Source organism: Ostreococcus lucimarinus, chromosome 14, assembly GCF_000092065.1.
Source record: "Ostreococcus lucimarinus CCE9901 chromosome 14, complete sequence".
NCBI classification, from domain to species: Eukaryota; Viridiplantae; Chlorophyta; class Mamiellophyceae; order Mamiellales; family Bathycoccaceae; genus Ostreococcus; species Ostreococcus sp. 'lucimarinus'.
Window position 1 is genome coordinate 683190 of NC_009368.1, and position 25738 is coordinate 708927.

At 59.3% G+C, this 25738-nt stretch overlaps 15 protein-coding genes across 15 annotated transcripts; 5 read left to right on the forward strand and 10 right to left on the reverse strand.

Annotated features, from left to right (window-relative positions):
- Positions 1-80: 80 nt before the first annotated feature.
- Positions 81-1028, reverse strand: OSTLU_4487 (predicted protein; the record flags this gene model as incomplete). Its single annotated transcript, XM_001421496.1, has 1 exon — positions 81-1028. A coding segment is annotated over one exon (948 nt), but the record flags the coding sequence as incomplete, so codon positions are not given.
- Positions 1029-1604: 576 nt separating this feature from the next.
- On the forward strand, positions 1605-2729 carry OSTLU_18226 (predicted protein; the record flags this gene model as incomplete). The annotated part of the gene is made up of 1 exon (XM_001421322.1): positions 1605-2729. One exon carries the CDS (start codon positions 1605-1607, stop codon positions 2727-2729), a length of 1125 nt encoding a protein of 374 aa, XP_001421359.1.
- A 184-nt stretch (positions 2730-2913) lies between these two features.
- Positions 2914-4851, reverse strand: OSTLU_359 (predicted protein; the record flags this gene model as incomplete). Its single annotated transcript, XM_001421497.1, has 1 exon — positions 2914-4851. A coding segment is annotated over one exon (1938 nt), but the record flags the coding sequence as incomplete, so codon positions are not given.
- A 929-nt stretch (positions 4852-5780) lies between these two features.
- Positions 5781-6878, reverse strand: OSTLU_3629 (predicted protein; the record flags this gene model as incomplete). Its single annotated transcript, XM_001421498.1, has 1 exon — positions 5781-6878. A coding segment is annotated over one exon (1098 nt), but the record flags the coding sequence as incomplete, so codon positions are not given.
- Positions 6879-7720: 842 nt separating this feature from the next.
- On the reverse strand, positions 7721-10444 carry OSTLU_27669 (predicted protein; the record flags this gene model as incomplete). Its single annotated transcript, XM_001421499.1, has 1 exon — positions 7721-10444. The coding sequence occupies one exon, from the start codon at positions 10442-10444 to the stop codon at positions 7721-7723; it is 2724 nt and encodes a 907-aa protein (XP_001421536.1).
- Positions 10445-11087: 643 nt separating this feature from the next.
- On the reverse strand, positions 11088-11588 carry OSTLU_27670 (predicted protein; the record flags this gene model as incomplete). Its single annotated transcript, XM_001421500.1, has 1 exon — positions 11088-11588. One exon carries the CDS (start codon positions 11586-11588, stop codon positions 11088-11090), a length of 501 nt encoding a protein of 166 aa, XP_001421537.1.
- A 352-nt stretch (positions 11589-11940) lies between these two features.
- RPL24 (Ribosomal protein L24, component of cytosolic 80S ribosome and 60S large subunit) lies at positions 11941-12801 on the reverse strand (the record flags this gene model as incomplete). The annotated part of the gene is made up of 3 exons (XM_001421501.1): positions 11941-12051; positions 12291-12374; positions 12613-12801. 3 exons carry the CDS (start codon positions 12799-12801, stop codon positions 11941-11943), a joined length of 384 nt encoding a protein of 127 aa, XP_001421538.1.
- A 446-nt stretch (positions 12802-13247) lies between these two features.
- On the forward strand, positions 13248-15398 carry OSTLU_10035 (predicted protein; the record flags this gene model as incomplete). Its single annotated transcript, XM_001421323.1, has 1 exon — positions 13248-15398. A coding segment is annotated over one exon (2151 nt), but the record flags the coding sequence as incomplete, so codon positions are not given.
- Positions 15399-15601: 203 nt separating this feature from the next.
- Positions 15602-15760, reverse strand: OSTLU_9952 (predicted protein; the record flags this gene model as incomplete). Its single annotated transcript, XM_001421502.1, has 1 exon — positions 15602-15760. A coding segment is annotated over one exon (159 nt), but the record flags the coding sequence as incomplete, so codon positions are not given.
- A 580-nt stretch (positions 15761-16340) lies between these two features.
- OSTLU_27674 (predicted protein) lies at positions 16341-16896 on the reverse strand (the record flags this gene model as incomplete). Its single annotated transcript, XM_001421503.1, has 2 exons — positions 16341-16619; positions 16771-16896. The coding sequence occupies 2 exons, from the start codon at positions 16894-16896 to the stop codon at positions 16341-16343; spliced, it is 405 nt and encodes a 134-aa protein (XP_001421540.1).
- A 680-nt stretch (positions 16897-17576) lies between these two features.
- Positions 17577-20135, forward strand: OSTLU_27675 (predicted protein; the record flags this gene model as incomplete). Its single annotated transcript, XM_001421324.1, has 1 exon — positions 17577-20135. The coding sequence occupies one exon, from the start codon at positions 17577-17579 to the stop codon at positions 20133-20135; it is 2559 nt and encodes an 852-aa protein (XP_001421361.1).
- A 130-nt stretch (positions 20136-20265) lies between these two features.
- On the reverse strand, positions 20266-21510 carry OSTLU_27676 (predicted protein). The gene has a single exon (XM_001421504.1). It carries the CDS (start codon positions 21497-21499, stop codon positions 20477-20479), a length of 1023 nt encoding a protein of 340 aa, XP_001421541.1. The 5' UTR covers positions 21500-21510; the 3' UTR covers positions 20266-20476.
- Positions 21511-21566: 56 nt separating this feature from the next.
- On the forward strand, positions 21567-22166 carry OSTLU_18235 (predicted protein; the record flags this gene model as incomplete). Its single annotated transcript, XM_001421325.1, has 1 exon — positions 21567-22166. The coding sequence occupies one exon, from the start codon at positions 21567-21569 to the stop codon at positions 22164-22166; it is 600 nt and encodes a 199-aa protein (XP_001421362.1).
- Positions 22167-22197: 31 nt separating this feature from the next.
- OSTLU_25572 (predicted protein) lies at positions 22198-24100 on the reverse strand. The gene has a single exon (XM_001421505.1). The coding sequence runs from the start codon at positions 24091-24093 to the stop codon at positions 22294-22296; it is 1800 nt and encodes a 599-aa protein (XP_001421542.1). The 5' UTR covers positions 24094-24100; the 3' UTR covers positions 22198-22293.
- A 398-nt stretch (positions 24101-24498) lies between these two features.
- OSTLU_9118 (predicted protein) lies at positions 24499-25056 on the forward strand (the record flags this gene model as incomplete). Its single annotated transcript, XM_001421326.1, has 1 exon — positions 24499-25056. A coding segment is annotated over one exon (558 nt), but the record flags the coding sequence as incomplete, so codon positions are not given.
- Between the last annotated feature and the right edge of the window lie 682 nt (positions 25057-25738).

Genomic DNA, 25738 nt, shown 5'->3' on the forward strand with positions numbered 1-25738 from the left:
CCAAGTCTATCGCGGAACGGGCGCTCGAGCGGTCAACTGGGAGACTGGGGAGACTGGGCGAAACCACACGACTAGGCGTCTAAGGCGGCTAAGAGCTCTTTCAAGGCGTCGGCGTGGAGGGGAATGGAGAGTAAATCTCGACCGTCGTGACCGCGCTTGCTGCGGACGAGCTCGTGGTCGGTGAACTCGGTGAGGTGCGCGCGCAGGGTGACTTCGGAGGAGACGAGAAATTGCTCGCGACAGGCGGCGTAAAAGACGTCGAGAGGACGGCCTTGGGAGTCTTCGTTTTCGAGCTGGTGCTCGGCGAGAAGGCGGAAAATGGCGCGCCCGTTCGGCGTGAGCGAACGCAAGACGTTGGCGGCGCCTCTGACGTGACGCTCTTCGCCCTTGGACGCGAGGAGTTGCGGAAGATTCGCCGTCTCGAGCGCGTACGGCGCAAACGTCGCCGCCTCTTGCCACACCCAATTGAAACGCGCCGCTTCGCGTTTGCTCCAGAGCAACGGTGCGTTGATGTGGTCGATGCTTGCTATGAGGTGCACGCGATCCATGGACGCAAGCTCGCCAAGAAGCGCCTGCGCCTCGCTCGTGCGCAACTGCGGACCGTCGATGTTGTGCAAGACGATGTAAAGACGCCTGGGTTCGCACGTCGGTGATCCGCGCGTCGCACTTTGAATCTGCGCGAGAAGCACTTCAGTGGGCGCATTCGCGCCTACTTCGGTGCTTTCATCCGACAGCGCCGCCGCCGCCGCGGCGACGACTTGCTTAGGCGTGAGCGAAGGGAAGAAACCGTTGACGACGATGACGCCGCCGTCGAGAAAGTATCGCCTCTCGAAATCCTCCATCAACGCCTTCTTAGACCCGAAACCGTACAGCAAAACGTTGAAACCAGCGCTTAAGAGCTGAAACCACCTTCTGTGTTGCTTCTCGTGCTGCGTTTTGATGGCGCTACGCTCGTTCACGTGCCCCACCGGAAGGTGTCCGAGCAGCGTGCGCACCACCTCCTCGTCCGCCAGGTCCAACATCCCGAGCATGTTCACCTTGGCTGAATGTTGATACCCGTGCCCTTTACTCGCGATATATCCTATGCCCTTATTTTCTTGTCTCTTTCGTCGCTTCCGCTTCCCATCGCCGTCTTTGTCGTCCTCCTCGTCGCTTCCGTTTCCGCGTCGCGCGCCTTCGCGTTCAAATTCCTCCATCTTACTTTTCGCGTGTTCGATCGCCAGCGCCAGCGATTCGTCCCGGCTCGCGAGTTCGCTCTCTCGAGCATCCTTCGACGTCGTCGCTCGCGCGTTCGCTCGCGCGTTCACCGCGTTTACCTTCGCGTCGGCGCGTTTTTCTTCATCCAATCTTTGCAAGTACTCCAACGATTTCGGTACGTGTCCTCGAATTCTTCGTCCGACGCCGCGCGCCAGTCGCGCACCGCGCGTCTTCGTCGCGAACGACGGCGCCGCGGTCGTCGACGCGCGTTTTTTCGGCGGCATCGCGACGCGCGCCGTCGTGTCCCGATCGTTCAGCGTGTCCCGGCGTGGATAAAGCGTTGCGTCGCACAACGCCGCGCGCCGACGCGTCGACGCGCCGTTACGCGTCGTTTCCGCTCGCACGCGATGCGCGCGATACCGCACCGCGCCTCGACGGTCGCGTCGCGCGATCGAAGCGCTTCACGACGACGCGCGGAGCGCGTTTCGACGACGCGACGTCATCGGGGCGTCGCCATCGCGCGCGCGGTGGCGCCTACGTACGAAAAGGTGTTCGACGAGCGCACGGGACAGGACGTGGATGTGCTTTCGCAAAGCGTCGAACGCGTCGAGTTGGGACAAGGCGTGACGTGGGCGTATCGTCGAGGCGTCGCGGCGCCGAAGGAGGGGGCGACGGCGCGCGAGACGCCGGTGGTGTTCGCGCACGGACTGGGCTCGCGTGCGTATGGATTTCGAGCGATGTCTCGCGAGTTGCAAGAGAATGGATTTGAGACGTACGCGGTAGACGTCACGGGACACGGAGATTCGAGTAAGCCAGCGGTGGGGAAAGGGTTGGCGGCGTACGACGCCGCGGCGACGGGGGCGGCGATGGAGGCGTTTTTGGAAAAAATTGGGTTGGCGAATGATCGCGTGGACTTGATCTTGCACGGATTCGTGATACCGCAACACTTGTTACTGCTCGTCGCGCGCCGACCTGAATTGTTTCGTCGGGTGGTGATCTTAAACTCGCCGTTGGCGCCGTCGCACGCGTACCCGCCGCAGATGGCGACGTATACGAGACCGTTCGGCATGGGCAAGGGCGCACCGTTCGACGCGGCCGGATATTTGTATAACGGAAACGAGTTTGCGTTACCGGGCGATGTTTTGGCCGAGTACGAAAAGCCGTACGTTGGCGCAGAGGCTGAAGCGGCTCGCGCGGCGGCGGAGGCGTACGTCACCAAGTCGAGCGACTTGAAAAAGCTCAACGCCGAAGTGAAGAACGCCTTGAGCGCGCGCGGGTTGCCTAAGATTCGCGTCGTCTGGGGGACCGCAGATCGCTACCTCGACGACGCACCGATTTACGATTGGTGCGCGGACATTCGCGCGTCCTTTTCCGCCATGCGTAAAGTCGGGCACTGCCCGCACGAAGACTTCGCCGCCGAAGCCGCCGCGCGCTGCCAAGAGTTCTTCCTCGCGGATTTGCGCGCGAGCGCCAAGGCGGCACTCAACTCTGTGCGCGTCGGCAAAATTACCACTGACGATGGTCAAGGGTAAAGTGCGAAGTGGTTTCGCTAGAATTCGTCTTTGTAATCATTCAAAAATTCCGATTCATTCCTTCAGCGAGAGCGACGACGGAGAGTTTGTGTAATGTGTTTTTCTTTTTTCTCTAACAATTGAATTACGTATTGTGTTTGTACTGTGATTAATCTCCGCGAATGCGACCCCAGAGCGCGGCGAGAATCGGAATCAAGCCGACGCTGCCGAGAGACATGCGTTGATTCGTCGTCGCTCGGACGGAGATTTTCCCCGTGCCGCGCGAGTTGATGTTGAAACTACTGGTGACTTGCGTGTCCTTGCCGACTTGGATAGAACTCATACCATTGCACCCGAGGGCGAGGTCGCCGCGCCAGTTCATGAAACTCGCGCTGAGCGTGGATGAGTTCGGGTTCGACGGGTCCTCGCTGTGACGGATAATCGTCTCGAGGTTACCTGCGTACGCAACATCCTTTTGCGCCGTGACAGCGCCCGTGCTAACGACAACCTTCATTCCAGGACGAGCCTTGAATCGGTTCTCGATCTTTGTACCGAGAGCCACCACACCACCGACAAAAGAGGCGGAAAGACCACCGATGATCTTGTCGACGGCGCAAAACTTCCACCTCGTCTCCCCTCGCGCCGTGTACACCAAATCCTTGCCCACGGTTTGAATGTCGACGCCCGTCGTCGAAATCAGAGTTCGCGAGTGCGGGACAGACATTTCACCTTCAAAACCGAAGTTGCTGTCCTTTTTGTCCTTGGAAATTTGCGCTTGAACCACACCTGGGACTTGGTCCTTGAGAACAAACTGATGTTCGACGGAGAAGCCCTCCACGCCAGTCTCGTGATCCCAGCCGTGCGCGTCCACGATCGGTCGGCACGACCACTGTTGGTTCGACTCAAGTTGCCGGTAATGGTGACCTTGCGTGTCGCCATCGAAAGACAAGGGCAATTGAGGATCGGGCGCCGGAATGGAGACTTGCTTTGGCGTCGGCGTCGGCTCCATCTGATCCGCGGGAATGTCGTACGGGGACGGCTCGCCAGAGATGATTTCGTTCTCCAAATCTTCGAATCCATCGTCTTCATACTCCACCAAACGACGAGGCTTTCGAGTGGTGATGAGTGAAGATAACAAGAACGGAAGCGGGGGCACCTTTTGTTGCCCCGGCATGCCACCCGCGCGCGCCGCCTTGGCAGCCTTTTGTTGGTCGGCGGCCAAGTTCAACAACGTATTCGCCTCCGTGAGGATCTTGGACGCGAAGCACAACAACAACAACTGCGGCTTCCAAACTTGTCCGTTCGGAAGCACTCGCTCGCCCGCACGGTTGGTGCGGCAAAGCGGGTGGTTCTCCGCGAGCGCCACTGGGTTCATGAGACGCATGTCGCCCGCGGCTTGGCGAATCGTTTGCTGCACGATGTGCGAACGCTGAGCGACGTACATTTCGTAAGAAATCGGCTGGCCATTTGCGCCATCCGGCGGCGCGGCGGCGGCGTGCGTCAAGACGACGATGGCGTTGAACCAAATCGCTTGGCCAAAGGTGTTCGTGATTTGCTTCAACAACGGCAAATCCGCCGCGTCCGATCGCGACGGAATGTCGAGACGATCGAAGTAAAGCACGATGTCGGGCTTGTGTTGCTTGGTAAACTTCTTCGCATCGTTCATGATGGTGGAGTTGTAACGAATGTCCGTCGCAGACGCTTGCAAACCAGGCGTATCGATGAGTCGAAGCGTCATGCCGTGAATCTTCTTCTCAATCAGTTGCACCTTCTTCGTCGCGTCCTCATCGTCCGTACCAGACGGCGCCGAACCTTCGCCCAACAGAGAGTTGATCACCGCGGACTTACCCACGCCACTCTTACCCAAAAGCAAGATGGTGCACGTAAAATCCAAATCCGCGTCGGAGCCCTCTTTCTCGGCTTGCTCGGCGAGCGCCACGGCGCGATCAAAGGACGAATTGGACGGATCTTTCTGCGTCCCTTTCCCAGCCTTGAGCTGTTCTGCGAGTTCCAGACGGTAGATCACCTGCGCCACCACCGTATTTCTCGGGCTTTGTTCCAATCTCGAAGCCAAGCGCAAGAGCTTGATGCGAAGCATTTGCAGCTCGTACGTCCTCGTCGCATCTTCGTCGCTCGGATCTGGCTTCACTAACGGCTCCACGGGCGCCGATTTCGGTTTCACCGCCGCCAATGCGCTCCCAGCCGCCTCTCGTACGGTGCTCGCGAACGACTTGGCCAACATGGGCGCCGCCGTACCAGCGGCCCGGAACTTCGCCCCGGCGTCGACGCCCGCCGTCTCGCCTCCATCACCGCCCGCGACCTCTGTCTCTTCTTCGTAGTCCGACCCATCGTTCAATTCGTTTTCATTGTCTTTCCCCTCGTCGCTCGCGTACGCGTCCGCGTCGTTCGTCATCCCTTCCTTCGTTTCCGTTCGCTCGACCTCGAAACCCTCGGCTCGCGTCTCCGCGCCTCGCTCGAGTTCCTCGCTCTCGGCTTCCTCCTCGTCCTCGCTCGACCGCGCGAACGAGTGATCGCTCGATTCGTCGTACTCGATCGACTCCTCGCTCGTCTCGTCGTCGTACGATTCGAACGAACTCTCGTCGAACGAGGCTTCGTCTCGACTGTCGTACGCGTACGCTTCGCTGTCGCTGCTCGCGTAGTCGTCCTCGCTCGTGGACATAAACGGCGACGACGGCGATGCGCGAGGGCGTAGCGCTCGTTCGCGACTCGCGCGCGCGTTCGGGGCTCGCGAAACTGGCGCGCCGCGGAATGGCGGCGAAATGGTCAGCGATCCCCCGCGCGCGAGGGTTTGGTCAGCGCCTGCGCCGCACGATAGGTTGAATTACAAAACTGACGGCGCCCGCACGAAGGTGCTGCGAATGCATGCGTCATAATGTTGACTTATTGAGACAAGAGAAGGCGCGGCGCAGATGGTGCGTGAGCGCGCGCGCGCGATGGTGCGCGTGTTCGGTCCTGGTATTAAGGAGGCCCGGGCGCCCGCGGAGGAAATTACGAGACGACGCAGCACCCCGGTTGGGCGTCGGGCTCGTTGGCGTACTTATCCACCATGGGTTCTAATTCAGCGATGATTTCCAAGAAACTCGGACGCTTTTTCACCAAAGGATCCCACATGCGAGCGACGAGGGCGGCGAGCTCGGGGGGCATGTAACCCTCACGAATGGGCGGCCGCAGGTTCTCCAGGCTCGCCGCCCTGCACGCGTCGACGGGATTTCGACCGGCGAATGGTTGTTGGAAACTGAAGAGCTGGTAGTAAATCATCGATGCCGCGTACACGTCTACGGCTGGACCGTAGAACTCGTGGCGGAAAACTTCTGGGGCCATGTATCGGTACGATCCGGTCTCGCCCGTCATGTTAAACGCTTGCGACATTTCTTGCGGAAGCTTGTTGCGCACCGACAACGTCTTGGAGAGGCCGAAATCACCAATCTTGAGCGTTCTATTCGCGGTCAACATCAAGTTTCCCGGCTTCAAATCACGATGAATCACGGGAAGAGGCGAGCGACCGTGAAGGTACGCCATTCCTCTCGCGCAATCGAGCGCCATCTTCGTCGATAGCTTCAGCGGAAAGATTTCGTCGTTTCTGAAGAGCGTCTCCAAGCTTCCACCCGACATGTATTCGCTCACTATGGAAGTCAACCCGTCGTCGGAGACGGTGGTGCCCAGAAATTGCACGATGTGCGGATGATGCAGCTGCTGCATTATCTTCAGTTCCAATCTAAATTCCGCCTGCGCGACTTCGTCCGCGTTGAGGTGCTTGTGCAACTGCTTCAAGCACACGCGCGTGCCTCGCCACAAGCCGCTGTACACGACACCGAACGCGCCGGCGCCGATTTCCGCGACGTTTGAGAACTCACCATCGGGAATTTCCCACGCCATCGTATCCGCCGGGAGCTGCGTATGGAACACCCCGGAAAGATGCGACTCCTCCAGCGGCACAAACGTGCCACTGACCCTGTCTTTGATCTTGGCGCCGTTCTTCGCGAGCATCTTCACCAAGTCGCTGTGATTACCGTAGACCGCGCTTTCTAACGGCGTCGACCCCCATCTATCGACTGGATTGATCGTCACTCCAGATTTTACTAACCAGTCCGCCACCGCAAACGACCCCTCGCTCGCCGCGACGTGCAACGGCGTCCGATTGTCGTAGTCGCTGAAATTCTCGCTCGTAATCGTCTTCTTCGACCGCTCTAAAACTCGTTTCAAACGTTTCAAATTCCCCGTGGACGAGCAAAACAACAATTCACTGGTCAAGTGTCTCTCGGTGTACTGTAAAAACTTCGCCGTCCCGGGTTTATTCGTCGCGTCGTCCCCGCTCGTGGCGTCTCCGTCGCTGTGCCTTCCGAGCGAGCTGTCGTTGGTCAAGTCCTCGGTGCTGTCAAACTCACTCATATCGACCCGATACGGCGCCCGGATCCCCGGCGACGCGCCGACGGGTAACGCATCGTTCGCCATGCGCTGTCCACTGTCGCTGTCGAGGCTTTTACGCGGGCTCGCGGGCGCCATTATTTCTTGCCGCCGTTATTTTAGGCTAGGTCTGCGAATGCCGCGACGACGACGACGACGACGGCGGCGCGACGCGCGCGCGCGCGATGCGGCGAGCGACGCCGCGGACGATGCGCGCGCGCGCGTTCGCGCGACCTCACGCGGTTCGACGCGCGGTGGCGTTCGTGAGAGCGCGACCGAGGGCGTCGACCACGCGGCGGCGGACGACGAATGCGGTTCGACGCGGGACGGCGCGCGGTCGGAGATTTCCAGACTGCGGGCGCGATCGACGCGCGCGAACGCGCCTCGCGGAGGGAGATGCCGCGGACGCGAGCGCGCTTCGAAAGACGAAAGACGAAATATGAAAGCGAGAAGTCTAGGGAAATCGTGTATTTAATCGAAGAATCAGAATGCGTCGAGAAGATGAGCGGACGAGAAGGGCGCGGCGCGGCGGGCGCCGAGTCAAAGTCGAAGCGCTCGAGCGGGACCTAGTGCGCGGTTGCCGGCGATCACGCCAGCTTTTCCCCGCAAAACATGTAGTGCGTCGGGCGATAAGGCGTGTACGGCACGCGCCCTTCCTCTTCGGCGTAGTACACGGTCTTGTAGTCCTCGTTCGACAACAACCACTTGCGGTGTTCTTTGTTGAAGAAGACGCCGTCCATGGCGAACCACCACTTATATAATCGCTGATCCCAGGATCGCTCTCTACCCTCGCGAGTGACGAAATCAATCAACGCTAGGTTACCACCAGGGGCGACCAAATCACTCATGGTCTTCAACGCCTTCTTCCAATCGGGAATCATCGTCAAGCAGTACGAGCACGTCACCAAATCCGCTTGCTTGGGCAACTTCTTCTTCACCGCGGCGCTGTTGATGTCACCCTCCACGAAGACCACTTGAGGCGCGAGACCGAGCTCCATCACGCGTTCGCGCGCCATTTCAAGTAGGGCGTCAGATAAATCGCACAAGTACACCTTGGTGTTGCACTTTCTCACGTGACCGACGACGAACTCAACGTCGCGCGCCGTGCCGCAGCCGACAGAAATCCAAGTCTTCGGTTCTTTCGCCCACGGAATGACGTGGCGCATGAACAAATCACGAGCGGGTAACAACGCCTCGCGGAAACCGTCGTAGTTCTTGCCCTGTTTCTTGTAGAACTCGCGCACATCCTTCACTTTGCTCAAGCCTTGCTTTGCCATCGCCAACATAACCGAGACATCCGCCCCGAACGAGTTCGTGAACGTGCGACCGCTGCCCTTTTGCACGATCATCTCCGGATTATAGTTTTTCGGCGTAGGCGCGATAAACTGCGTGAGATACCAGCCAACGCGATCGTAATCTGGTACTAGAGTTCCATCGAGATGCGCGAGCACCGGAGAGTGCACGCAATCGGCGAACGAACGCCAAAAGATGCGACCCTTTTCCTTATCCATGTTCGCCACCACCTTTGAAATGTTCTCCGCAATCATCTCCGCCGGCATCCAGTCCATGGAATCGAGCAGCGAAGCGATGGTGATCGAGCCCGGGCCTTCGCGAACGGCGGCATCAGCCCAGGTACCGTGGAAGAGGTCGACGCGGTCGACTCTCTTCTTCAGGTTGGTAAAGTTCTTCTTCTCCAAGTAGCGCGGGCAGCAATCGGGAGCGAATTCACCGACGATGTAGCCGTAGTAGAAGTAGTTATTAGGCTTCCACACACGCACCTTGAGGACTTCCACCAAGCGATCGGCGAACACCTCCGGGTTGCGGCTCAACAAGTTGAGTTGCTCGAGAGGCACGCCGCCTAGCGGCGCGATCCAACTCCACAAGAACGTCATCGAGCACAACTTCAACGTCAACCAGAAAAAGATGCCGCCCGGACTATCTTCAAACTGTTCGCGGTTCATCACGCGTCTGCGCATGCCCGACAGGCGCAGCGGAAAGCACAAAATTTTCGCCATCAGACCAGACGTGCCGGCGTACATGAAGTTGTCTCGGAACAAGTTGTGATTGTCATCCCAAAACTCAGCGGTTTCGGGCTTGAGCAGCGGGCGTAACTTGGACTCGTAGACAGATGTGAACACTTTGTAGTTCGAGCGACCCCAAATGTCGAAGAACTGCTCCCAGTTCAACGCACGAATGCACGCCAGCTTGAGCTCGAGGGTGTGCAACTGCGCGGCGTTCATGTCGACGGCGATGATCTTCTTCGGACCTTGGCACAGGTAGTCCAGAACGTTGCAGCCAGCGGAAGAGATCGTCAGAACCACGTCTTGGTCGTTCATGTGCATCACCTTGTGATCGACCGCGGGATCTTCCCAAGAAATATTGTAGATGATTTTCTTGCGGCCGATGGACGTCATGATGAAGTTTTGCGTGTACACATCGTGCACAACGACGCCAAAACGATACATAAAGATCAAGAGAATGGTCGCGTGCATGACAATAATTGGGACCGACGGCGGCTGAGTGTACTTGGTGTAAACCAAGTCGTACGCCGCGTAGGCGTGCGCCATCGTGTTCGCCGCCAACATCATCGCGAAGAGCACGAGCTTCCCCTTGAAAGGCATGCGCTTACGACCGTGCGAACGCATCAAGTATCCACGAACCCAACGCTGGAACTCTTTTACGTGCAGCATTAACAGACTGAGGCCGACGGTGAACACAAGAGTAGAGAACTGCGCCGCCTTGTAAATCAACACCGTGTGGAACACGATGCGGGTGAGAAAGTACAAGACGCCAAACAGCAAGCTCGGTCGCTGCTTGTTTTGCACTTCGTGGAACGCCAACAACATGATCGGCAGCTCTTCCACGAGCGCAATGGCAAACAAGGACGTGAGACCGTCGTGAATCAAGTATGCGCACACCGCGATGTACAAAAAGTGGTGCGTCCAGCCGTCGTCGTACGTCAGCAAGTTTTCGTAGTGCATGCTGCCGAGAAACAAGTCCATGATGCAGTAACCGATGAAGAATATAGCGGCGTATCGCGACAAATCCGTTTCGTTGTCAATCGTCGCCGTGAACCCGTCGTGGCAGACGTGGTAAAACAAGTACAACCCGACGAAGGATGTGACAAAGGACGAGTACAGCGTCAAGTACCACGAGTGATCGGGAAGCTTTAAGAAGCGCAAAAAGTAGTACACGAACGCGCACGCGATCATGTTCGACCCTAAGAGTATCATATCATTACCAGAAAATCGCACGTTCTCCGCCAAGAACTGCGCCATCTGCGCCGACGCCGTCGCGATTTGAGCCACCATGTCGAGCGTCTCCTTCGTCTCCTACGAGCGCGTCAAAAATCACCACACGTCAGTCGATGCGCCATGATCAACGCCTTCCTCGCTGGCAGATCCATCATTCTATGCGTTCACATCGCAGCCATCGCTCGCTCGTTCGCCACGATGGAATTTCCCTCGCATCCTCGCCCGCGCGTTCGCGAGATCGCCCGTCACTATCCACAAGCGCCTCGCCGCGAGCCGTCCCGGTCCCCGCCGCGCCCGTTCGCGTCCATTCGCGCGTCCGAGTCCACTCGAGCGTTTCGAGCGCGCGTCTTTCGCGCGTTTCCCCGACGCGCGCGCGCGCGCGTCCACCGTGGACGCCGCACCGCGCGCGAACGCGTCGCATATTCCATCGGCGCGAACTTTTCGACGGCGACCGATCGTCGTCGTCGTCGCGCGCGCGTCGTCGCGTCGCGTCGCATCGCTCGACGCACCGATGACTCGAACGCGTGCGCCCCGACGCGTCCGCACGACCGAGCGTCGTCGACTGCGGTGACGTCGCGCGTCTCGAAAGATGTGTTCGATGACGCGCACGAACCGGCCGCGCGTCGCCCGCTGTTTGATTATTTGGTTTTCGCGGCCGCGCGAGAAGGACGAGGCGACTACATACTCTTACAAATGCGCGCTAAAACGACGACGAAGGCGCGTCCCAAGCGGTGGTGGTGACGACCGTCCATCCCGCGCGCGCGGGCGCGCACGCGCGGCGAACGAGCGAGGCCAAGTCTTCGGCGACGCGCGCGGCGGCGCGCTTGGGCGGCGGGCGCGCGAACTCTCGCGAGACGACGCTCGAGCGTTCGGTGGAAGCCGCGTCGACGGCGACGCGCACGAACACTCTCGGGACGCTTCCAGCGTATGATTCCGCCCACGCCGCGTTCGTGCTCACGTCGCGGACGCAGAGCGCGAAATCTCGCAGGCACTCGAGCGAGGCGCCGGGCGGCGCGCGGGCGGCGGCGTCCACGGCGGCGTCGAGCTTGTCTTTCAGACCGTCGCACAGACAGCATCCGGGCTTGGTGTACACCACGATGGTGTTCGCGGCGACGTCATCGTGCGCGCCGTCGTCCTCGTCGTCGTCGCGTGCGAATCCGTCGTCCGCGCGCGCGCGCGTCGTCGGTCGGCGCGTGGACATTCGCACGTGCACTCGAACCGTCGCGCTCGGACGCGCTCGAGACGCTCGAGACGCGCGAGATGCGCGAGACGTCGACGCGTCGAGCGTGCGGGACGCCGCGACGTCGACTCGGGCGAGGGACATCGCGAGTCGAACGACGCGGCGTCGCGAAGTGTCGTACGCGCCGCGCGGCGGTTGGCGAGCGCGGGCGTCGCCGGCGGCGTTCTGCGACGGACGCGACGGGCGGGATTCGCGATGTGGGTGCGATTCACGATGTGTATCAACATAACATACACGTACGCCCACATCGCAAGGTGGTGAGTGGATGGCTAAGAAATCCTAAGAGATTGTGAACGAGCGCGAGCTCGCTCGTTTACTTCTTCGCGCCCTTCTTCTTCGCCGCTCGCGCCTTAATCTCACGGAGCGCCGCATCACGCGCCGCGGCGCGCACTTCCGGCTTTTCGTTACGCTTCTTCGCGAGCACCTGTGAAGTTGCGGTGATGATCACCACTCGTCAGTCTCTCGTTCGCGTCGGTTCGCCTCGCGATTTGAAACCCTCGCCGCGCGACGCGTCGCGTTCGTCGATGCATCCATCGATCGCGACGGCCGCCCTGACCGTGCGTCGACGACCGCATCGCCTTGCCTCGCGCTCGACTCCACCCATAGTCATCGCGCGCCGTCCATTCGACGTCTCTCCGCGCGCGTCGCTCGTCGTCGACGCACCTCCAAGGAAGCCCCAACCAAAGATCGCGTGAACGCGCTCTTGTTCACCCGTCGCTTCTTCGTGCGAGTGCTAGCTTCGATGTCCTGCGTCGCGAAAACGAAATAATATCCAGTCAATCATCGACGTCACTCGATCGCGCGATCATCGCCGCGCGCGTCGGTCGTCGCGAACGACGATCGTTCGCCGAAGCCCTAACGACGATCGCCGATGGCTGGTGCGCGCGCTCGCACGCCGCGCGCGCGTTCTCCCGCGCCTCGCGCGCGCGCGAGCGAGAGAGGTGAAATATTCGACATCGATCCCTCGTCGCGTCGTCCTCCTCACCTTCTTGTGCGCCTTGCGGTACGTCGTCGTCCACGCCAACTTGGCGGGTTTCTTCTTTTGCGCGTGCATCTTCTTCGACTTGCCGTTCAGGAACAGGAACGTCGTGGAGTCGATCTTCGTCAGGCGCGTGCCGTGGCCGGGGTAGACGCGCAGCCCGCTGAACGCGCACTTCTCGGTCTTGAGCACCATGACGTCGGCGGTTCGCTCGCGTCGCGGAGAGACGGTCTGGCGACGACGCGCGGGGCGTCCGTCGAGCGGTCACGTGCGCGCCTCGGGACGGGGTTTTGTGGTCCGTGTGACGCGCGACTGGTCGACCGGTCGAGTCTCGCGCCGACCGACGGTTCGTCACCGTCCGTCGCGCGTCGTCGTCGCGCGCGCGCTCGACGTCGAATCGCGCGGGCGAGGCGCGAATGCGAGCGATCGCTCGAATGGTGCTCGCGGTGGCCGGTGCGGTGATCCTGGCGCGTCGCGCGAACGCGCCGAAGGGGCGAAGATTGTCGCGGACGAGGACGAAGACGCGCGGCGAACGCGCGGCGGCGACGAAGGAAAGCGGCGACGGGGGGGGCGAGCGAGGGCGAGACGACGACGTGAACGATGCGGAGGACGCGAACGCGCGGCGCGCGTACGCGGACGACGCGAACGCGCCGGAGAAACCTCGAGCGAGGCGCGAGACGCGTCTCGTAAAGTTTGGCGTCGTCGAGGGCGAGAACCGCGGCGAGGACGCGATGGATCCAGCGCGGACGATAGAGGACGATTTGTTTTGGTTGCGAGACGACGAACGGAAGAGCGATGAGATTTTAAAGCACTTGGAGCGGGAAAATGCGTACACGGAAGCGCACACTGAACATCTGAAAAAATTGGAGACGAAGATTTACGAAGAAATCATCGCGACGATTGAAGAGACGGATGTGGACGTGCGCTTCGCGTGGGGCGATCGTCACGAGTATTGGGTCAAGACGCAAAAGGGCAAGGCGTATCCGATCATTTATCGATGCGAGCGCGCGAATGGAAAGCACGTGGAGAAGGTTTTGGACGTCAACGAGGTCGCCGCCGAGATGAAGTATTGCTCGCTCGGCGGGTTCAAGCCGTCGCCCACGCACGACGTGTTAGCGTATGCCATCGACGCCACGGGGTTCGAAACGTACACGGTTCGGTTCAAGGACTTGAATACGAATGAGCTCTTGGACGACGTCCTCGAGGGATGCGCGGGCGGCGTGAGCTGGGGAGGCGGCGTCAATCGCGAGGTGTATTACTCGACGATGGACGACGCTCATCGCCCGGACAAGGTGTGGCGCCACACCATGGGAACGCCGCAATCGAGCGACGTGTGCGTGCTCGAAGAGCCTGACGAGTTGTTTAACGTCGGGTTCTCGCGAACGTCGAGCGGACGATACATGATGCTCGAGTCTGAATCCACGGAAGAAAACGAGTGTTATGTCATCGATTTGGACGCCGCGGACGCGGCGCCGGATGTGCGTCTTGTGCAAAAGCGATCGCCACTCCATCGGTACTACTTGGAACATCGAGGCGATACGTTTTACGTGCTGACGAACAAGGACGAGAAGATAAATTTCGAGCTCTTGATGACGCCCGTCGACGCCTTAGGGCAAGACAACTGGGTGCCAGTCGTCGACGGCGCCGGCGCGCCGGTGTTCGCGTACGACGATAAACGCACGCTCGAAAGTTTCTTCGCCTGTAAGAACCACCTCGTCATCGATGGTCGCGAAAACGGCTTCAGCGCGATGTGGGTCGTGCGTCTGAGCGAGGAAAGCGGCGAGGTGGTCGACTGGCACAAGACGGAGTGGCCGAGCGAAAACGCCCTCGTGTACCCAAGCGTCGCCGGTGAGACGCTTCGATGTGTCGGCGCCAATCAAGTGTGGGACACAAACGAGATTTACGTGTCGTATTCCTCGCTCAATCAGCCGCGCACAGTGTACAAGTACGACATGAACACCAAGTCAAAGAAGGAGATGAAAAAGACTCCGGTGAAGGGCTTCGATACGAGTAAGTATACAACGATGCGACTCGAAGTCACCGCGCGCGACGGCGTCAAGGTTCCGGTGTCCATCGCGTTTAAAACGAATTTGCGAGCGCACCGAGGACCACTGTTGTTGGAGGGTTACGGCTCTTACGGTATAAGCAACGATCCGGCTTTCATGCGCACGGCGGTGCCGCTTATGGACCGCGGCGTTACCATCGCTATAGCGCACATTCGTGGTGGTGGAGAGATGGGACGCGAGTGGTACGAGAAGCAAGGCAAGTACTTCACTAAGCTCAACACGTTTCATGATTTCATCGACGTCGCCGAACATTTAGTGAGCACGGGGTGGACACAACCGAGCAAACTCGCGATTAGCGGTCGGAGCGCCGGCGGTTTGCTCATGGGGGCCACGCTCAACATGCGGCCGGACTTATTCCGATGCGTCGTTGCGGGCGTTCCGTTTGTGGACGTCATGGTGTCCATGTGCGATCCCTCGATTCCCTTGACCACGGGCGAGTGGCTGGAGTGGGGTAATCCGAACGTCGAGAAATATTTCGATTACATGATGAAGTACGCGCCTATGGAAAACATACGACCCATGGAGGTTGCCCCGGATGTGCTCATCACCGCGGGATTGTACGATCCGCGCGTCGCGTATTGGGAATCCGCCAAGTACGCCGCTCGTTTGCGCGATGCCGTCAAAAATGGTGCGCGCGTGTTGCTCAAGACAGATCTCAGCGCCGGTCACTTCAGCGCGAGCGACAGATATCAGCACTTCAAGCAAACCGCGTTCGAGCACGCGTTTACGCTCGAATGCCTCGGGCTCGCCGGTAAGAACGTCGCCCCGAAATGGATCTCATCAAAGTAGGCCTATGTCATCGAATTGATTTATAACGCTATGTGTGCTATCGCGGCGCTCGCGCGTTCTCGTCAACCGCCGCCGAACCAACCTCGTCCGCGTCTCTCCTTCTCACGCTTTCGCGCATCTTCCAACCACTGCGGTGTGTGATACAAAAACGGGTCGCGCGGTTCGTCCCCGACTTCGCTTCGCATGCACTTGACGAACAACGACCACGCCGGCGGCGTCGTCAGTAGAGGATTGCCCTCAAACAACGATTGCACCACGTCCTCGAGCCTATCGTTGCAACGATGTTGACGCGCGCGTTTGGTGGTCGCATACAACTCAATGCCGCCGCGATAACCGTGCGACGCTCGAGCCTTAGCACCGTCGTCTTCGGCGCTCGAACTCGCGGCGAACGCGAATCGAGACGATCGTCGCGGCTGCGACTCCGACGACGACGCGTCGTGCGCGGACGACGCGCGCTCGACGTCGATCACGCGCGCGCCAACGCTCGCCATCGCGCGATGTGTGACACCGCCGCGCGCTCGAATCGTTCGGATGCGCTCGGGAGTGAAGTGAAGACGAGCGCTCCGCGGCGGCTCGAGCGAGCCGCCGTCGCGTCGACTCGGTCGAGCACGCGCGAGCTTAGAAGAATCGCAAATGTAATTTAAACACGCTACATACGTCCTACGCTCGCTTGACGATCGTCAGAAAGACGAAAGCGTCGAGGGAAGTGTCTGAGGCGTTCCGCGCCGGAAATCGTCGCGCTCGCGCGATTTATTGGCTGCGCGAGAAGAAGAGAACGACGCTCGTCAGTCAAAAGTGGTCGGGATTTCGCGCGTTCACGTTCGCATTAACGCGCATGCCGTTTGCATCGCGCGCGCTCGAGGGAATGTGAATGTGTACTTACCAAGAAGCCTCGTACGCGGCCGCATCCATCATCGAGTCAGTCTCAGACGGATTGCTCATCTTCACCTTCATGAGCCAGCCATCCGCAAAGGAGGATTCGTTAACCATGCCCGGGGTGTCGTTCAAGTTTTCGTTCACTTCGATGACTTCACCAGAGATCGGGGAGTACACGTCGGAAGCCGCCTTAACAGACTCGACGACGCCGAAGGACGACTTCGCCTCAACCTTGGAGCCAACTTCCGGAAGTTCGACGTACACGATGTCACCCAATTCAGCCTGTCGTCGAATGCGTTGCGCGAATGCGTCAGTTTACGAATGCGCATCGATTTATTGTCCCGTGCGTCGCGTTCGCGCGACGTCACGAGCGCGCGCGCGAGTGTTCGTTCGCCCGAGTTCGCCGCGATCGAGGCCCCCGTCGTCGTCTCACCTGCGCGTGATCGGTGATGCCGACCGTCGCGATATCACCTTCGACCTTGGTCCATTCGTGCGAAGGCATGTACTTCAAACCTTCAATCACTGTTCGCGCGACGCACGAGGCGCGCTCGTCAGTCATCGCGTCCACGGTCCCGTCTCCTCGCCTCGCCTTGGCGCGCGTCGCGCAAGGGGCCCATCCAAACATTCTATCCACACCGCGTCCCGCCCGTGGCGTCGTTTCGCGCGCGCGTCCGCGCTCGTGCGTCTCGCGCGACGTCATCGGTGCCACGAGCGCCGAGTTCGACCTTCATCGCGGTTCACACGCGCGCCCGAGCGTTCGATCGCGCGTCGGATGACGTTCGGACGTCCGCGCGCGGGCCATCGCATCACATCGTCGTCGTCGCACCGGTGGAGTACGCGCGCGCGCCGACCGCGGTCACGCACATGGGCGCAAACGCGGTGGTTTGCTTCGTCCATCTCAAGAGCGCCGATCGCGCCGACATCGCGCAAAGTTCGTTCGTCGACGTGTGCGGACGACGCGCGCGACGACGCGACGGACGATCGCGCGCGTCGGCGCGTCGCGGGTGTGTGTTTTTATACACAGATGAAAACATCACACACGGGCTTAAATGGGCGTCGAATGCGGCACCGATCCGTCGTCCCGAAAGACGACGCCCACCGCACCACACGGACGGCGAAACTGCGAAATCGCGACGACGACGACGACGGCGACGCGGGCGGGATTTCGACGCGCGCGGGCGACGGCGATCGCGAAGACGCCGCGTCGACGCGTCGCGACGCCCGCGTCGATCGATCGCGATGTCGACCGCGAGCGGCTCGACGTTCGCGCGCGCGTCGGACGCGATTCGACGCTCCGCGGGGGCGCTCGCGAGCGCGAGCGCGACGACGAGCGCGAGCGCGGACGCGGACGCGGCGGTGAAGGCGACGCCGCGCGTGGTCGTGGACTTCGCGGGGCAACTGCTCGGGTTCTTCGCGTTCACGTGGGAAGGCGCGTGTTGGGCGCTCGTGTGCGCGCTCGTCGTGGGGAACTACCTGGCGAGGAAGTGGCGCCGAAAGATGCGAAAGACGCTGGCGAGCGCGGAGATGAAACACTCGCTCGATTCACAGTTCACGACGGTGGAACACGGGGCGATGGAGTGGATCAATCACTTCTTGAGACATTTGTGGAGCTCCACCGCGGGGACGTACGCAGACGCGCAAGCCGCGGACGTCTTGCGAGGAATCATCGAAGGTTTGGGATCGTCTAAGCCGAATTTCGTCAAGGAGGTGACGCTTACGGATCTCACCTTGGGCTCGACGCCACCAAAGATTCAGTTGTACACGGTGCGATACAACCCGACGCTCGATTACTTGCAGTTTGAGTTCAACGTCGACTGGTTCGCCGACGCGGCGCACGGACGGTTGATGACGAAGATCAAACTCGCCGCGGCGCTGCCGTCGCTGCGCGTGCCGATTCACCTGACCGATTTCGGCTTGCGTGGACGCGTGTTGATGGGCTTCCGGCTCACTAAACGCGTGCCCGGCGTCTCGGGCGTAGACGTCTCGTTTCGCGGCGCGCCGAAAGTCGACGTGTCGGTTCGCCCGGTGGGATTGCCCGTGGCCGATATCCCGGGCTTGTATCAATGGATCATGGGAAAGCTAGAAGAGGTGATTTGCAAAAAGTTTCTCGAGCCCAGACGTTTGTACATTGACGTCGAGGGGAAGTTTCTGCGAAAGATGGCGAGCGCCGATTTCCTCGGTCCGGGCGGTACTTTGGTGTGTCGAATCGTGTCTGTGAAGGGTATGCCGAAGAACACGGGCTCGGGGTACCCTTGGGTCGAAGTGTCGTTCAACGGAATTCGTCGTAAGACGTGCACGAGACCCGTAGCGAAGGTGATGGAGTACGGCGGAGCTATGGCGTTTCCTTTGCCCGCGGACACGAATTGGAAATCCACAGAGGATAGCACGATGAACGTGGGCACGGTGCGCGTGCGCATCATGGACAGAGCCGCCGTCGGTACAGACGTGTTCGTCGTCGGTGAAGCAGTGTTTGGGGCGCACAGACGATCCGACACCGGGACGCATCACGCGTCGCTTTCTCTTGGCTCGCACGCGGCCAAGTCTAAGTACGGCGTCAGCGGAAAGGTGTCCACGATAGCGCAAATAGAATGGGAAGTTCTCCCTCCAATCGAGCGATGGAACCCACTGAAACCTGCGGTGGTTGAGTCTCGTTCGTCGGCGCCGCTCAAGCAGCAAGACGACGCGTCTGAGGACGAGGACGACGACGACGATGAAGAATACGACGAGGACGAGGACGAGGACGAGGACGAGGACGTGGATACTGCCGACGTTTTCAGCGAAAGAAGCGCGATGAGCTCTGGTCACGGTGCGTTATCACCTGCATCGCGACAAAACAGCCTTGGGACGGCGAAGTCAGACGACGAGGACGCGTTAGGATCCGCCGCAGAGCACATTTTCCAACTCGCGAAATTGAGAACGCTTCTCCAAAGCGAAAGGGATCATTCGCAGAGCGTCATAGAGAAGCTCAAAAGCGAATTGGCGATGGTCAAAGATACGGTCATGCTCGAACGCGAGCGACGCGCGCAAGAGTTGAAGCGTGCGCTCCTTGAAGGAGTGAAATTCTTCTGTCATACAAAAAACTCCAAAGCGGCGTTGAAGGCGGACGAGACGTATTACTTGCGTTACCACGGTTACAAACAAATATTCACGCTTCACAAGAAGCACGGGGTGAAATCCAAGCCCGTACACACCCTGAACATCGCGCACGTCGCGTTCGCCGCCGTAGGCACGAAGCACTTCACCATGGGCGTCACTCGAGAGCAGGATGCAAAGGAAACTACCAAGGCGAAGAGCGCCAGGGCGCAAGAAATTCATTCGCTGTCGGCGAGCAAATGTTTAACCATAGTCTTTTCCACGGAACAAGAGTTGAAAGCTGAGGCTGCGTCCATTCGCGAGGCGAAAGAACTCACGAAAAAGGTGAAATGCGCGACCGGCGAGGCCGAGGAGGCCGAGCCCGTCGTAGACGAGCCAGCCGCGTTTGCGTCGCCGGCGGGACTGGCAGGCACGGGATTGGTGGGGTTAGACTTGGAAATTCCTCTCAAAGGCAATGGGAGAAGCGCCAGGGAGTGGGTCGACGGTATCAACGCTCTGAAGCAAGTGTACACGGCGACGGAATATCCTGAATTGAAGTACCTCGAAAACGTTAGACAGAAGAGCTTGAAGAAAAGCGCGGACGAAAATCGAGACATGCACAAGAACGGACCGCCGGCGGTGTCGCCCGAGAAAAGTAAGCGTACGAGCGAAGTCGTGGCGGAGATCAAACGCACGCCGACTTCGTTCGCCTCCGTGGACGAATAGACGAGGTACTCGGCGTCCATCGACCTGTAGCCTTCCCTTGTAATCGACGAATGGACGGGTTTGCCTCTCTCGGGGTTTTTGTCTGAAGTGTCCATGAAATCTTACTAGTTTAGTGGGATGGGACGTGTCTGAAATTTTTAGTGGGATGAATCAGACCGACCCGCTCTCGCGCGCGCGCGCGCCTAGGGTTGTGCGTACTACATCTTCACGCGCACTCGCTATCGTGACGAACGTATCGCCCTCGACGTCACCACAGAAAGTGTAACACCGAACGTGGGAATCGTATTGTGGCGCGATGATCGTTTTGTTATATTCTTCATTGCCACTAGAGCGCGCATACTTCAATCAACGTGGTAGCGCTGTCGCGCGTTCTGGTGGGCGTAGTTGCCATACGCCGCGCGTTGCCCGATTCGAGCGCGGCGTCTATCTTCCGCTTCGTCAAGACGAGCGAGTGCTGGACCGGCGTATTTAACGAGAGCGAACGTGCCGCCCGCGGCCCCGCCGTACAAGAGCGCGAGAACACTCGCGACGACGCTCACGGCCGAAACCAACGCGACGAGGAAGAACGCCACGCCGGACCAAATCGACGTGCTAAATGAAGATATGAGCCCTGGCAACGCAAATGCGTAGGAGAATATCGCGCTGAGCATTCCCATCGTGAAATTGCTCACGGCGATAAACGCCCATCGCAACAGGAACGATATCGTCGATTCGTCGCTCTTACCGCGGAGCATCAAATGTAACCCGTCCCAAAAAGTCGAGCGCGTCGCGAACACTTTCCCACGCTCGTAGCTTCGCTTAAACAGTGCCTTCGCGTCGCCCACGCCTAGCTCGGACCACAGACCAAGCTCAGAACGAGCTTCGCGCATCGCGGCGTCCCGTTTCCGCTCCTCGACTCGTAACGCTCGAGCGGCGTCTCTCTGACGTTTCTTCGCTTGCTCGATTCGCGAACGCTGACTGGGCGTCGCCGTAAACCGCCACCCAAACGGTGTCACCGCCCTCAACTCGCGCTCTGCGTCGTAATACGACGACGATACCCGTCTTAACGCTTCGCCGATTTCTTCGTCGACGCGTCGCAAAGCGTCGTCGTAACGCCGCTGCATCGTCGGCGTTATCTCCACCGGCGCGCGCGCGTAAAACGCCACGTATATTCCCAGGCAGTACAACATCAACGTCCCAGTCGTCTTGGGCGTTTTCATCGGCTTCCACCGTCCCAGAGCGCGCACGAGAGCCCCCGCCGTGGATGTTTTCTGCCGACTCGATGTTGTTCGCGTCTCCACGATCGCGCGCGTCGTCGCATCTCTCTCGCGCGCATCCATAGCGGGCGTGGGTGTCGTATTCTCCGTGAGTCCGTCAGCGTTCATCGCGCGTCGCGCACTGAGCAAATCTCCAGCCATCACTCGTCACTGCGCGACGGTCCGACGGCCAGGCATGGACGCCGAGACGGTGACGAGCGCACTGCGCGCGGCGTCGAAAGTAGGTTCTGCCGCAGTGGTCATCATCGAGGTGTGCGACGCGAGCGACGATCCGTCGTCATCGACGTTCGTGTTTCAACGGAAAACGGCTGGATATCCCGCGGCACACTTCGTCGGTTCGCTGTGTTTATTTGGCGGCAACGCTGAAAAAGAAGACGCGACGGCGCGCGCGACGTTGGAGAGGGAGCTCGCAGAGGAGCTTCCGGACGCGTTCGTAAGCGTCGTCATGGCTAACGCGCGCGCGCACGGGCGGTACCTCGTTGCGGACGCGAAAGGCGCGTACGCTTTCATCGCGTGCGCGTTCGCGGCGAGGATACGCGCGACCAACGTCGACGTCGACGCGCTAGTCACGGATGAAGGCGAATTAGCGGTATTAAGTGTCAGTCAGTGTGGTTGTGAGTCGTTCGCGTGGTCGTACGATCGCGTCTTCCGGGACTATCTCGTTCTTCGCGATGGCCCGCACGACGTCGTTGAGGATGCACAAGGCGAACGGCGCGATGAAGCCGTCAAAATATCCGACGACGCGGACGTCGGCGAATGGGCGGTACTCGTGTGAATGATACTGTAGAATTAGCAACGGTAAATTATATTATTTCAACTTGTAGAAGGATGGCTGTATTTATTGAGTTTCACGGTATCATTTATTGAGTTTCACGGTATCATATTTATTGAGTTTCACAGTATCATTCGTTACCGTCTTCGTCGTTAAAGTACTCGCGCATCTTTTTCACGAGCGCTTGCTCTTCTTTGTCCATCCTGATGATCTTCCTCAGCATGTCGTTGTCCATCGGACCTTCAGTGGTCAACTCGACCCATTCTTCCAAATCGATTTTCACGTTCTTGAGTTGACTGTAAGACATTCGCGGCAAACCCTTGGCGTAGCGCTCTTGCGCGTGGCGATCGGCGGTGAGCATGATGTATTTGGACATTTGTCTGCACTCGTCAAGCGTGAGACGACGCGATTTGAACTTGTCCGCGTCGAAATTTTCCGATCCCCTTTCGGCGACAGACATTCCGTCGACGCTGTGGAACGCCTCGACGAGGAGTTCGTAGATTTCTTCAATGTCCAAACCGTCGCCGCTACGCTTGGTGTCCGCGGCGCGGAAGGAGTTCACCGCCATCGCGCCTTGGATGGCGTACTTTGCGGCTTCGCGTTCAAAGCTCGCGGGCTCCAACATGTGGTTGGAGTAGACGAGTGAACGCGTACCGAGTCCGTACATCGCGACGATATCGCAAATCGAGCCCGCGACCTTCAACAGCACGAGACCAGAAACGAGGACGTTGATCAAATACACGTAGTTCACCGAACCAATGATTCCGCTCGTGGTGACGTCGATGAAAACGCCGTAAGCGTACATGTTGATAAATGTCCCTGTCGGTTTCCCATCGTCCAGGTCGATGGGATCGTCGAGGTCGGTAATCGTCGATCGGTACTGGATGCGCTGGCCCTTGGACGTCCAATCGATAGAAGGCTCGATTTCGAGCACGGCATACGGACTATCGCCGTCGGAGATGTCGTCCGAAGCGCTCGCGGTGTGCAGGTTGTAGTTGTAGTACTGAAGCTTCGCGTTGATGCGCATACCAGCGAGACGGGCCATGGGGGTCACGCTCGCGCTGCCGCCCTTGCCGTAAAACACGGATGGGTCTCTGCCGGCGAACGCCACTTGATCTTTGTACGTCTTATCGAGGTCGATGTTGGCGACGTCGAGAATATCCTTCAGCTTGAGAGAGATGTACTGACCGGCTGGGATAATTTTCAAATTCGTCGAAGATCCGGGTCGGCGCACGTACGTCTTCGGATTCGCGGCATTCGCGAGACCTGAGAGCGTGTCAAACTCATGAGAAATCCCGATGCTCGAGTGCTCGGCGCCGATGGTCAACCAATCGGTTACGCTCTCATAATAGCAAACGCCGTTCGATCCAGCCACGCTCACGGGGTCCACATTGCCCGCACCGTTCGTAAAACCGCCATAAGCCACGCAGTTACCAGAGGGTTTCAGGGAGCGATGAGTAATCGTCTCGGTCACGTGCGTCGTGATGAACATACCTCCCGCCGGTTCTTTCGAGATGATTTCATCCGGCGTCAAGTAACCGCACTTGACGTTGTCGTACACCCAAGCAGTGTCATAGTTGAACGCGTACGACGAATTCAGCGTCGCAGACGCAGCGCTTGCGCACGGCAGCACCGGGTACGTCTTCCCGTCGGTGTACGTCTTGGTCGTCGCCGCGGTGGCGGCGGCGGCGTCCACCTGCGCGGTGTAAAAGTCGTCGTTCCCGTTCCCCCAGTTCGTCACTCGACCGATCGGGACTTCGGTCCGCAGGTACGTCTTCCCGCGTACCAGAGCATAGACGACGTAAAACACGATGACGGCTTGCAGCGCGACGTTCAGAAGCGCCAGTCTCCAATCTATGATCTTCACGAACTTGGACGTCTTGTAGCCCATCTTGCGCGACAGCGCGGTGGCGAGCGTGACCCACCCCATGACTCGCTGACGGCGAACGCGAAGTGACGCGTCCAAGTTGGATGTTTGCTTGATTCCCCTCGAACGCCGGATATCGCCGCAAAGGTCGTCGCGTCGGTCGGTCGGCGGCGGCGCGACATGACGGTCACCGCGGAAAAGACATCGAACGACTTCTTCGCCATGGTGGACGCGTTCAGGATGGATGCGGGGCGAGCGGTGAAGGTGACGGGAAAAGTCGTTGAGTTTGACGATGACGCGGCTGACGCGGCGACGGAATGCTTTCGCGGTGACGAAGACATCGAGGACACGTTCGAGACGACGTACGACGCACTTCGGGTGTGGCGAGCGCAGAACGCATCGACCTCGGATGTCGACGCGTTTCACGCGTTCATGGTTTCGCTGCGACAGCGTCCGCAAGCTCGATGGCAGTGCCTCGTCGCCGCGCTCATGAGCGTGCAGTGTTTGGACAAAGTGGCGCTGCGAGCGTTCGAAACGTTGCGAGATTCTACGCTAGACAGAGAAGTGACGCTAGAGGCGATCGCGGCGATGTCGACGCGCGAGCTCGAGCAACATCTGTCGACGTTAAACTTGTTCCGCGTCAAGGCGAAGTATATTCGAGCGTGCGCAGACGTCATTCGGCACAAGTTTCGAGGCGAAGTACCTCGCACAGTGGGAGCACTCAAGACGTTGCCTGGTGTAGGGGACAAACTCGCGCACTTAGTCGCGTCAGTTTCGTACGGCGGCGACGAAGACGGCTTCGCGGGAATCGTCGTTGACACGCACGTAAAACGCGTAGCGAAGAGACTCGGTTGGGCGCAAGCGGGCGACGATGTGGAAAGTGTGCGCATGTCGGTGCAGGCGCGCGTCAAGAGAGAGGAATGGGAAGCCGCGACGCTCGGATTGATAGCGCTTGGACAACGATTTTGCCACGCGAAAGCGCCGGCGTGCGCGGCGTGTCCAGTGAACGCGTCGTGTCCGAGCGCGCCGCGGACCTACATCGACGCGCGCATCGACGAGTGCTTCAAAGACGGCGAATATAGCGACTAGCAACGATAGGAAACAGAGCGACGAATATAACAAAACGATCATCGCGCCACAATACGATTCCCCACGCGCCGCCGTCGTCGGCCCCGGTCTCCCAGCGCGCCGTCGTCGCCTCCCCAAACCGCACCTATCGAGATGTCGATCACCTATCGAGATGTCGATCAAACGAAAGTCGCACGGGCAGTCGCGGAGAACGATGACGATGAAATGTAGCGCCACGCCAACGATGAATATCTCATGTATCTATATTCTGTTTGCGGTGCCGTGCTGGTCGATGAGTGATGGCCGCAGGGTGTCGTGAAGGTGCACAGGAAGGATGCGAATGCTAGTGACTTTTCGGGTTTAGTACGACCCAGAGAACCTAGGGTGAGGTGTAATAAGTATTAGCTAGCCGGTCGGTTACGGCACTTCTCCCGAAGCGCCTCCCTCCCTCATGCTTAGGGTTTAGGGTTTAGGGTTTAGGGTTTAGGGTTTAGGGTTTAGGGTTTAGGGTTTAGGGTTTAGGGTTTAGGGTTTAGGGTTTAGGGTTTAGGGTTTAGGGTTTAGGGTTTAGGGTTTAGGGTTTAGGGTTTAGGGTTTAGGGTTTAGGGTTTAGGGTTTAGGGTTTAGGGTTTAGGGTTTA